This window comes from Chlorocebus sabaeus, chromosome 7 (genome assembly GCF_047675955.1).
Source record: "Chlorocebus sabaeus isolate Y175 chromosome 7, mChlSab1.0.hap1, whole genome shotgun sequence".
Classification (NCBI taxonomy): domain Eukaryota; kingdom Metazoa; phylum Chordata; class Mammalia; order Primates; family Cercopithecidae; genus Chlorocebus; species Chlorocebus sabaeus.
In genome coordinates, this window is record NC_132910.1 from 39596729 (window position 1) to 39609398 (window position 12670).

The window sequence follows — 12670 nt, forward strand, 5'->3', positions numbered from 1 at the left end:
ATGAAGCTGGAAACCATCATTCTCAGCAAACCAACACAGGAACAGAAAACCAACCACCACATGTTCTCAATCATAAGTGGGGGTTGAACAATGAGAACACATGGACACAGGGAGGGGAACATCACACACTTGGGCCTGTCGGGGTGTCGGGGGCTAGGGAAAGGATAGCATTAGGAGAAACACCTAATGTAGATGATGGATTGATGGGTGCAGCAAACCACCATGGCATATGTATACCTATGTAACAAACCTGCAGGTTCTATCCATGTATCCCAGAACTTTAATAAAAGATAAAATTAAAAAAAAAAAAAAAAAGCACCTGCTATTAACAGTTTGTTCCTTACCGAGTAAAATATTTAGTTTGAAGTTCAGAACGCTAAAAGATAGGTGACATGGTGAAATCACAGTCTAAAAAGGGAGATAAAGTCAGGAGAAGAAAATGTGAAAGCAACTATAATGTATTAGCCTTCTAACACTCTCTCCCCTCCCAGTGTCCAGGTGGACTTACAGTAAAAGCATGGGCTCCGTAGGTAGGAAAGTTCACTTTCTCTCATACCATATTAACACCTTTTTAATTACCATGAGGCTTCCCGAACTGACCCCATATACCTAAGGTTAATAACTGGGAAATCTATGTAAATGATATTAATAGTCTTATTATTATATTAATTATACTATAACCATATAATTACTATAGTAATCAGACAATTCACTCTACATTTGTTATGTTTAAAAGTTCATAAAAAGTAAATATTTTAAATGTATTGCTTCAATCATTTAGATAAATAAACTAGGAAGTCAATAGCTGTACCTTCACAGTCTGTTTTCCCTAGAAATCCTAACAAGCAACATAGGGCAATGGCTGCCTGAAGGTAAAGAACAGAGTGGAACAAACCGCCTTACTGGAAAGATAAAATCAAATAAATAAACAGAACCGAAGCAAAGAAAACCCATAAAGCGGAAATAAGTGGTGATAGTGGCATCTCAGAGTTACTCTTCCAAACAAAATACAGTAAAACACCCTGAACAGAAAAGATTGTCAGAAAGCATAATATGAAGTATAGACCATTAGAACATCTCATTCTTCATTGCTTCTAAGTAAGGGATACCACATGGGGATTACGTTATAGGCATTACAATGCAAAAAGCTCATTTTCACCCAAAGCTTCAAATGTCTTCTCAGCAAATCTTCCATACCTATTAATCAATTGTAAAGTTCATTCATTCGTTTCATTTTTTTTCTTCACGATCCTCTCCAACCCACAAGAGGAGGTGTTACTTTGTCTCTCTAGCCCACAATTGTATCTCTAGAACCTAAAAGACAGCTTAGCATACAAAAGTCTGTAAACATCTGGCAGAAGAAAAAAAGGCAGAGAAGGAGGCAGGGAATGAGAGACAAAACCATCAAAAGAAAGGCTATAAAAAAAAACACACTACACAAATGAGAAATAAATCCTAATTTGACCAAATGTAATTTTGGAAGCCAAATTATAGCAAACTGAAATATACAGAGCAGGGGTCCCCAACTCCTGGGGAACCAGTATGCACAGCAGGCGAGTGAGCAAAACTTCATCCGTATTTACAGCCGCTCCTCAATGCTTGCATTACTGCCTGAGCACCACCTGTCAGGTCATTAGATTCTCATAGGAGCACAAACCCTGTTGTGAACTGCACGTGCAAGGGATCTAAATTGTGTGTTCCTTATGAGAATCTAATGCTTGATGATGTGTCACTGTTTCCCATCACCCCTAAATGGGACCATCTAGTTGCAAGAAAGCCAGCTCAGGGCTCCCCCTGATTCTATATTATGATGAGTTGTATAATTATTTCATTATATATTACAATGAAATAATAATAGAAATAAAGTGCACAATAAATGTAATACACTTGAATTATCCCAAAACCATCCCCCCTACCCTGGTCCATGGACAAACTGTCTTCCACAAAACCAGTCCCTGGTGCCAAAAACGTTGGGGACTGCTGATACAGAGCAAGAATCCTTGGACTCTCATCACTTATCAATCCCAGAAATATACCTCAATAGCAACGGAACAAATTCCCTTGGAGGAAGAGTGACTGAAAGGAGGAAGAGAAAAAGAGGAAGAAGAAAAGTTAGTGCAGATATGGAATGAGACATGATTTAAGCCATAAGGTGGGGGAGGAGCATAAGGAAAGGGCAGGTGAGGAACACTTCCACATACAACACCACATCACTTCAGGTGCACAATTGAAACACTGTGAAGATTCTTTTCCAGGTTAATTTCCACACTCATATTATGTAACAAGCTGCTTTTCTCATTGTTATGGAAAGCAATCACTTTTGACCATACACATTACAGGAAACCTCTGAATCAGAGTCGTTTTATCCACACAGGGGAGGTCCTATTTATGCTGATCATGGTGCTTTCAGTTTTTCCACATTACCTTGGAGTCTGCCACTTTATCCAGACCCAACTCTTGAATGACCCTGTTAATCCGTTCATTTTTTTCATGATTCGTCATAGTTGTTGGAAGCCGAAGAGCTGCTGAGAACTGTAAGTTTTCTCTCACTGTCAGAGTGCCCATCACGACATCATCCTTAAGGCAAATAGCATTTTAATGAGACATAATGAGTCTTTTCTAAGACCATGACTGTTTAGTATATGTAACATAATCCACAAAAATAATGTAACTAAGGTAAAGTTCTAGCTAATGATGAACCTGCAGTTCTGCAAATGACAGTTAACCCCATAGATGTCTGCAAAGCCTGCTATAATCATTTTCACCCCCTATCTGTACACCCAAATAGAATGCAAGTAATTATGTTAACTACCAGCAGACACTTCCAGATTGCTTCATACAAGGATTTGCTAAAATATCTTTCTAAGCTAGGGGAAAAGAAAGATGAAGGAAAGGCAAAAAAAGGATAATGGTAGTATCTTTTAGAAATGATAGAAAAACGAGAATTGGTATCACTGTCCTTACAAGGGCCATATTCCAGACTCTCCCTGACTTTTCACATAAGTGGCTATGCGAAATTAAGAAAAGCTGCTGTAAAGGAAGTCAGTTCTAGGAACATGTCACATAATCAATTGGAAGCACACTGAACTATCTGCCAAAGCACTTACCCACATAGAAACAGAGGAAACAGAAAATGCAAACCCACTAATACTTACTTGTACCACGTAACCTGAATTACATTTGAAATTGGTAGGTCGCAGTGCTCCATTTATCAGAACATTTCCGGATAATCCACTTGGATCTTTCCTTGCAGCTAAGACATCTAATAACCTATAAGAGGACGTATATGTTGTGGGTCTAATAACCTATAAGAGCATATATATGTTGTGGGTTTTTTTCCCTCCAACACAGGCTATGTATTCCATGGCTACTTTGAATCCAAATTCTACTTTAGTTAGAAAACTAATGGGTCAAGAAATTCTATGGTTTAACTAAAATTATGCTTTTAAAAATTCTCGGCCGGGCGCGGTGGCTCAAGCCTGTAATCCCAGCACTTTGGGAGGCCGAGGCGGGCGGATCACGAGGTCAGGAGATCGAGACCATCCTGGCTGACACGGTGAAACCCCGTCTCTACTAAAAAAAAAATACAAAAAACTAGCCGGGCGAGGTGGCGGCGCCTGTAGTCCCAGCTACTCGGGAGGCTGAGGCAGGAGAATGGCGTGAACCCGGGAGGCGGAGCTTGCAGTGAGCTGAGATCCGGCCACTGCACTCCAGCCTGGGCGACAGAGCGAGACTCCGTTTAAAAAAAAAAAAAAAAAATTCTCATCTTTCTCTTTTCATTGTACATTACAATAAAGCCCCAAAACATAAAACAAGACACCACTGGCTGATCAAGTACAGATTTCCCAAATGGCCCTCCCAGCTGCCTGACCTTGGAGGTGCCAACACAGGCAATGTGCTCCATCTAAGACTCATGCCTTTACTTACATCTTCTGCTCCCTTTCCCTACTTTTAACATTCTCCCATTCTTTTTCCTCCCTATTAGCTGGTAACATGGTCAACTGCTACATGTCAATCACCTTATCAAGTCCTATTAGTAAAGCTAACCTAATAAGATTACCTGGTCCTTGGGACAAAACCACACAACTACACTTATCCACAGCACCTAGAACCAGACCTGACATGCATTGCAAATGCTCAATAAATACCTGGTCACACACACAAAAAAGTGGATTTTAAAAGCACATTAAAAGTGCACAGAAAAAGCTTACTTATACTCTCTTATACTCACGAAGATTTGCCTCCACCTGTGGGTCCCAGGATGGCATTGAGGCCAGGTTTCATGATCCCACTGCAAACACAAAAACAGACTGATTTATTATTCCACTTTAGATCAGGTTCTATTGATTTAGGGTCTGCACTGAATATACTCAATGAAGGTTGATGAAATTACAAACAGAAAACAAGCACAAACCAACTCTTAAAGAAAACAAACCAACAAACAAAAAACAGGCCATGCATGGTGGCTCAGGCCTGTAATCCCAGCACTTTAGGAAACCAAAGTGGAAGGATTGCCTGAGGCCAGGAGTTTAAGACCAGTCTAGGCAACATAGGGAGACACTGTCTCTACTCAAAAAAAAAAAAAAAAAAGGTTGTTGATTTGATGTGTAATATACAATGGATGTTAATCACTGGTCAAGTCCTACAAGAAAAATGGCATAGATTCCTCTAAATTCCTTTCATTTATTCTCTAACCCATTTATATTTTCTGGAAGATGACATTCAACATTCAACGTTCCTTGAAATAACTAACAGATTCTTAAAACATCTCTGTTACACTTACTGCTCTTAACACAGTGTGAAATACATGGCATGTTCTGAGTACCGTTTGATTATCAGTACTGTATCTTCAAGTCATCTCATTTGCTACCTAGTAAAATTCTACACAATTAATAAGTCGCTAATTTGTGGAATACTGGTAGAAGTATTCTCACTGCTAAAATCTAATCAGTCCAAGAAACATCTAAGTAGAAATCGAGGCTCAGATAAAGCACTTCAGGATAAAAAGAAAACATGACCGAAAGGAAAAAAAAAGCCTTAATCCACTTAGAAAAGTAAAAGATATATCCTCAAGATACATCATTTTCTTCCTTGTTAAGAGTCAGATAAATATACTGGAAAATTCCAAGTTTAGAAGCAGAAGACATCACTTTGGTAGGGGCATCCTTTAAGAATATGAAGACGTGGTATAGACATAAGCACATTTCAAACAAAGTGGATGTCTGAGGTAGTGAATATTCAGATAGAGTACGAAGGTGGAAAAAATTATGGCAGTGTTGACTGTGCTGAGACCCAAGAAGATGGCAAATAGTTTGATTTTATCCTAAAGATACCAAGTAGAATGATAAGTAGATAAGGAACTGGAGAAAGGAGAATTCAGCCAGGCATGGTGGCTCACGCCTGTAATCCCAACACTTTGGGAGGCCAAGGCAGGTGGATCACTTGAGATCAGGAGTTCTAGACCAGCCTGGCCAACATGGCAAAACCCCATCTCTACTAAAAATACAGAAATTAGCCAGGCATGGCGGCGGGCGCCTGTAATCCCAGCTACTCAGGAGGCTGAGGCAGGAGAATCACTTGAACCCAGGAGGTGGAGGTTGCAGTGAGCCAAGCTGCACTCCAGCCCGGGCGACAGAGCAAGACTCTGTCTCAAAAAAAAAAAAAAAAAAAAAAAAAAAAAAAAAAAAAAGTTAAGAAAAGATAGCTAGAGGGTGGGGAGATTGTTTATATTATGGAATAGAAAAATCAGGAAGTACATCCTTAACGTACATCCTTGATGTACTTGCTGATTTTCTTATTCCATAATATAAACAATCTCCCACCCTCCTAGTCAGTTAGAGCTAGATTTTTCACTTTTTGAGATTTTACAAACATGGAAATATAGACAGAATCTTGAGGGTTCAGATCAGAATTGGAGATATTAATGAGAAGCCATAGGTTTTAATCCATATACAAAGATAGCCACAGAAAGATAAAGATGGAAACTCCCAGGGTGCTGCGGGAACGATCACCACTGCTCCCCCGGCTCCTCTCCCACCTGCTTTGGCCAGATCTGTATGTGCCTGCACATGGGAGGTAATTTTTTTAAAAGTTATGCATGTATGTGTATGCACATGTGTGTAGACATATATGCATTATATATGTATTCTCTAGGTCTCACTCCACTGAGAAAACCTAGAAGCAATGACATCCCAATAGCAATGAGCATTTTAAACACCCAGATTTTGGTTTTGTAACTATCTCCTCCATAAAAATCAACAGCTGATACTAGGTCTGAGGCAGGGTAAGTACACAGTGAGTCTGGAATTGCTTGCCATGCCAAGTAAATATTCAAAGAACGAGGCAAGGTGGGAGGAACATTTGAGCTCACGAGTTTGAGATATGCCTGGGCAACACAGTGAAACCTTATCTCTACAAAAAACTTAAAAGTTAGCTGGAAGTGGTGGTATGTGCTGGTGGTCCCAGCTACTAAGGAGGCTGAGGTGACAGGATCACTTGAGCCCAAGGGATTGAGGTTGCAGTAAGCTATGATCATGCCACTGCACTCCAGCCTGGGCAACAAAGTAAGTCCTTATCTCTAATAAAATTTGTTTAATTACAAAAAGAGGCCGGGCGTGGTGGCTCACGCCCGTAATCCCTACATTTTGGGAGGCCAAGGAGGGTGGATCACCTGAGGTCAGGAGTTTGAGACCAGTCTGGCCAATATGATGAAACCCTGTCTCTACTAAAATACAAAAAATTAGCTGGGCGTGGTGGTGGGCACCTGTAAACCCAGCTACTTAGGAGGCTGAGGCAGGAGAATCGCTTGAACCCGGGAGCTGGAGGTTGCAGTGAGCTAAGATCACGCCATTGCACTCCAGCCTGGGCAATAAGAGCAAAATTCCATCTCAAAAAAATAAAATAAAATAATAAAATAAAAAAAGATTGAGGAGATATATCCAAAGAATGAGAGACGGAGGGAGGGAAGAACCCACCTTGAAAGATCTCCCACTGACCAAATCAGGAACAATAAGCGTATGAAGGTAAAACATAATAATGCATTAATTGAATAAAATACAAATCCATGACTCTATACTGGTGATAGATGAAGGTTTCTCCTTTTAGTAAAACAAACTAAGAGATAATGAAAATAGAAAATCACTGTTTAGCAACTATGACAGTGGTGGCTGATTCAGGCAGGAGTCATCCAGTGGGGACTGAAGTTGAAGTTTAATGTAGAATGGAGTTCTGGAATAATGTCAGCTTATCTCCCCTCATAACACTAGTCAATTACCAAGGGGAAAGGGTGACATTATAGCCAAGTTTGACAGACATCAACATGACCAGGTGATCAATTTTAACATCACCAGGGGTGGGATGAGATAAGAAAATACCATGTTGAACGAGACTGAAGAGACAGGATATGATGGGCAGTCAAATACGGGAGGGGCATGGTTGACCCAAGGCCCTGAGGACCTACCACGATGTTTCTTACAAGGCTACATTTCCCCTTGGCTGCTCCTGGACAATGTCTGAGTGGTCATACAGGAGAGGGTCCTTATTTCAGGAACACACACACTTGAAGAGTTAGGGAGAAGGAAGCACCATGTGGACAGCCTGCACTCACACGGTTCAGAAAAAAACACTAATGACCATGGGAACATGAAGAGACAAAGTGATGAGAACAAATGCAGTGAAATGTTGGCGAGAACCTGAATGAAAAGGGTTATGTTCCTGTAAGGTCTAAATTTAACATCAGGCCAGGTGCAGTGGCTCATGCTTATAATCCCAGTGCTTTGGGAGGCCAAGGTAGGAGGATCACTTGAGCCCAGGAGTTCAAGACCAGCCTGGGCAATGTAGAAAGACCCCATCTCCACAACAAAAAAATTTTTTTAATTAGCCAGGCATTGTGGTATCTAGCTACTCCAGAGGCTGAGGCGGGAGAATCACTTGAGCCCAGGAGTCTGAGCTCATAGTGAGCTATGATTGCACCACCACACTCCAGCCTAGGTGACACAGCAAGACCCCATCTCTAAAAAATAAATAAATAAATTTGAAATCATTTCAAAATATGTTATTAATTAAAAATTGTCCAAGAGTATAATGAATTTATCTTAAAATAACAGGACATCCACATATTTATGGGAATGAATAATTTTTTTCCATAAGATCTTCAGCGTTGGTGAGGGAAAGCTCAAATGCTGGGTATGGAAACAAACAAGCATAAGAGAAAGATTTTTCCTAAGACAGAAGAATCACAACTTTTTAAATTCTTATGGTCAGATTGTTTTATCTTCTTCCTTCCACAGAGGAAATCAGGTTATAGTGACTTAGTTCTAGAAGTGAAATTACAAAATGTCCAGAGGAAAAACCAAAATCAAAACTCTCATCAGCTTTTTTAGAATGTAATTGACTATCTGAATGGTGATGCTGCCATCAAACACAAATCAAAAGTAAGATAAGTGACAGCAGCCCTTCATCTACCCCCAGAAACTGTATTTAGCCAGCAGATAGAAGAAAGACTGGAAATACTACAGCCAAAAAAGGCATGACCTTTCTCATGGATACTTAAACAGGAAATGCCAGCAGCAAAAACACCAACCTTTGATGACCTTTCAACTAAAATGTGAAAGAACTGCAAGATCTGACTGCATTTTTACGGCATTTTTACGAGCCTGGGAAGGAACACAGTTCTATTCACGCAGTAAAGATGAACTCATCTGTTGCTGAAATGCATGCCATTTGACCACAAAAAAAATGTGTGGCTGGGCGTGGTGGCTCAGCTCACATCTGTAATCCCAGAACTTTGGGAGGCCGAGGTGGGGGGATCACGAGGTCAAGAGTTCGAGACCAGCCTGGCCAACATGGTGAAACCCCATCTCTACTAAAAATACAAAAATTAGCTGGGCGTGGTGGCGCACACCTGTAATCCCAGCTACTCGGAAGGCTGAGGCAGGAGAATCACTTGAACCTGGGAGGTGGGGGTTGCAGTGAGCCGGGATTGTGCTGCTGCACTCCAACCTGGGTGACAGAGTGAGACTCCATCTCAAAAAAAAAACAAAAAAAATTGTGACGCCTCGAGCAGATGAGACTTCTATTGCATCAAGTTATTAATCTACTAGCTTTAAAAGATAAGCAAAATAAAAATACCCTCACAAAGTATGCTTTTTTTTTTTCTTTTGAGATAGGTTCTCACTTTGCCACCCATTTGTACAGTGGGACAATCATTGCCCACTGCAGCCTTGATCTCCCAGATTCAAGCCATACTCCTGCCTCAGCCTCCCAAGTAGCTGGGATTACAGGCACACGCCACCATGTCCAGCTAATTTTTTGTATTTTCAGTAGAGACAGGGTTTCAACATGTTGGCCAGGATGTTCTCGATCTCTTGACTTCATGATCCAGCTGCCTCGGCTTCCCAAAGTGCTGGAATCACAGGCATGAGCCACCGTACCTGGTCACATGTGGTATATATATATTTTTTTAACTCTGGCAGTTACTTTGAGAGTTAAACATATACCTAAAATGTGACCCAATTATTTCACTCCTAGTTTAGCCAAAACAAATGAAAGCGTATGTCTGTATATCTGTGCAAAGACTTTTACAAAAATGTTCATAGCCACTTTCTTGGAAATACGCAAAACCTGTGAGGTTCACTGTAGGTAAATTAAAAAGCTGTCTTTTTACAAGTTCATGTACATACTTGATATTCGATAGTATTTCTTTCTCAACTGGTTTTCGACAAGGTAGAAAGCCACTCTTCACTTTTACTCGATAGCAGATGTTATGAAAACTTAACACAGCTCCTTCAGTAAATGCCTTCAGGTCATTGGAAGTTGTCGTGGGGAAGCCATTGGTGTTTTCTTGTGACATTGGGATAAAAACTTCGACATTACTGGAAGACATCTGGAGAGTTTTTATCTTTCTGTAGACAGAAAAGCAACAGTAAGTTGATAGTCCAGATAAATGAGATTGCAAACACTAGGTGACAATACATTTAAAACAAGTCAATTTTTAAATGAGTGGCAATGAGTAGCTTCATTTCCAATGAACAGCCCATGCCATTGTGATAAGAACATCCTAAAAATATAAATGGGAAGACAGGCACAACTTGGAATGCATAAACTCCAATTAGATGTCAAATGGCTCCTAATAAGTAAATAGGAAGAGTATGAAAATTACTAAAAACTGATAAAGCAGGAAAAGGATGGATGAGGGATAGAATTGTCTGGCTTGAAAAGCATGTAAATCAAGTGCAAGGACAGACTACATGATCATCATCAGAACCTTTGTATTTTTTTTTCAAGGCCGGCCTGGCCAACATGATGAAACCCTGTCTCTACTAATAATACAAAAATTAGCCAGGTGTAGTGGCGTGAGCCTGTAATCCCAGCTACTCGGGGGGCTGAGGCAGGAGAATGGCTTGAACCAAGGAGGCAGAGGTTGCGGTGAGCAGAGATCGCACCACTACACTCCAGCCTGGGCAATAGAGTGAGACGCCATCTCAAAAACAAAGGAAAAAAAAAAGAACCTCTTTTTTTTTTTTTTAATTGCAGAGTTTATAGCATCATTATTATCAAAAGGGGCTTAGTCAAGCAGTCAGGAACAGGAGACATTTCTCTGAATTTACAGCTCCAGACTTTATGTCGGAAGTTGTTATGCACCGTCAATCAGCAAAGAAGGTAAACTACAAAACTGTTTGCAATTACATAATCATTTCCTTAATTAACAAACATATTTAAATTCTAGGGAGATTTAAAGTTAGGTACGAAAATCATTAAGTCAAACCAAAAGTTAAGTAAAAATTTAAAACAAAAAAGAATATTAAATGTATAAATAAAATGTGAAATATTTCATTAAAGAAATTACAAAAGGCCTCAAAAAAGATTAGAGTAAGACCTTAAGATGAGCTTAACAGCTTGTGAAACAGGTTTGAAATGTTAACTTCAATAAATGCAGTTTTAATTTTTAAAAGTCAAAGCAATCCATGACGAAATTTCTCTCTGACTATGATGGAGTTGCTGTTCCAAACAAACAGTCCTCCTAACCACAACGACAAAAGTAGACCAAAAAAAGTAAGAAGAAATGTTGAAGAGTTCCGTCTGATAAAAGCAACCAAAGCGGCCAGGACATGAGGAACCAAAATCATGGAATGGAGGGACTGAAGCACTGAAACAAACTCTGCATTCTGCGTGCCCTTTCCTCTTGAGGTGGGTATTTGCACACAAAAATTGTACACACCTGGGGCACATCTCAGACAAACCAAGCAGGAAGAAGCTGCTAGAAGAAATGAGTCTGCTTACTGAAGTCACTACTATTTCTGGGCAGATATTTCAGCAGTCTGTCATCTGTCAGCACTAGGGAGACAAAATTTTGTTGGAGTTAAGTGCCTAGCAGAGGAGGAGCCCTGGAAAGAGATCCCAGAAGCACTATGCTTTGGGAATATGGACAAATCAAAAAACCAGCGTCTACTCAATCAAGACGATCTGCTCAGACTGCTAGAAGAAGGTTAAATCCACTCTCTAAGAAGATATCATCCAGATTTTCAATAAAAAATTGCCAGGCATCGGGAATCTCTCTGAATCTGCTGTGATTCTGAGGGCTGCCTGATTCACGAATCATAAGTTTAAAAATAATGAAAATTTTTTTTTAAATTGCCAGGCATGCCAAAAAACAGAACCTGATGTTCCAGAAATGAGAAAATGGAAAGAGACCCACAGGTAATCTAGACTGGAGTTAACAGACATTGACATTAAAACAAAAGATTGACGTGTTTAAGAAAATTACAAGACAGACTCTCACCAAGGAACCAAGATCTACAAAAACAAATGAAAATTAAGAATTCGATAGATGAGTTTAACAGCAGTTTTCCTAATTTAGACACAAATTAGGAAAGAGAATTTAGTGAACTGGAAGGCTAGTATACAGAAAACATCCAGGATGAAAATTATGAATGATGAAAATTATTACCATGAAAGGGGGAAAAACCTCCTAATTAAAAAGAATGAGAACTACATAAAAGAGCCTAACAAACATATGGGATAAGATGAAGAAGGTCTGTCATAAGCATAACCGGAGACGAGAGAGAGGAGAGAAAATGTAGCAAAATGTGTACTTAGAATCAGTATTTGAAGAAACACTGGCCAGTATTTTCCAAAACTGATAAAGCTATCAAGTCATAGACTGAAGAAACTCTAGGAACACCAAAGAGGATAAACACACACAAAAAAAACAAATCTAGGCATATCATAATAAAACTGCCAAAAACCAAAGTTATCTCCTAATAACTGTTTCTGTAATCCAGAAACATATCGTATTTACAAGTCTCTTCATTTGGAGCCTGGAAAAGTAAAAACCATTTAAAGACTGACATCCAGTAAATTCAAGGTACATGGCTGTGTTTTAATCTGTGAACACACGAATGGCAATAATTAGCCAAAATTCTATTCTCTTGAAGCATTGAAAGAGAAGGCGCAAGTACAGTCAGCAGCCCGGTCCTTGAGTTCTGCATCTGAGGATTCCAATCGCAAATCGAAAATATTTAAAAATAAGCCAGGTATGGTGGTTCACACCTGTAATCCCAGCACTTTGGGAGGTCAAGGCAGGCAGATCACTTGAACTCAGGAGTTCGAGACCAGCCTGCACAACAAGGTGAAACCTCATCTCTATAAAAAATACAAAAAATTAGCCAGG

At 39.8% G+C, this 12670-nt stretch overlaps 1 protein-coding gene across 5 annotated transcripts in view; it reads right to left on the reverse strand.

Annotated features, from left to right (window-relative positions):
• The window catches only part of ABCG2 (ATP binding cassette subfamily G member 2 (JR blood group)), a 144046-nt gene that overhangs the window by 38235 nt on the left and 93141 nt on the right, over positions 1-12670 (reverse strand). For all 5 annotated transcript variants that reach the window (XM_007999213.3, XM_073017474.1, XM_073017475.1 and 2 more), the window contains 4 exons: positions 9681-9902; positions 4232-4291; positions 3156-3270; positions 2425-2577 (listed from right to left, as the gene is read on the reverse strand). In XM_007999213.3, coding sequence (XP_007997404.3) covers positions 2425-2577; positions 3156-3270; positions 4232-4291; positions 9681-9883 — 531 coding nt within the window. In that variant the 5' untranslated portion in view covers positions 9884-9902. The remainder of the gene's footprint in view (positions 1-2424; positions 2578-3155; positions 3271-4231; positions 4292-9680; positions 9903-12670) is intronic.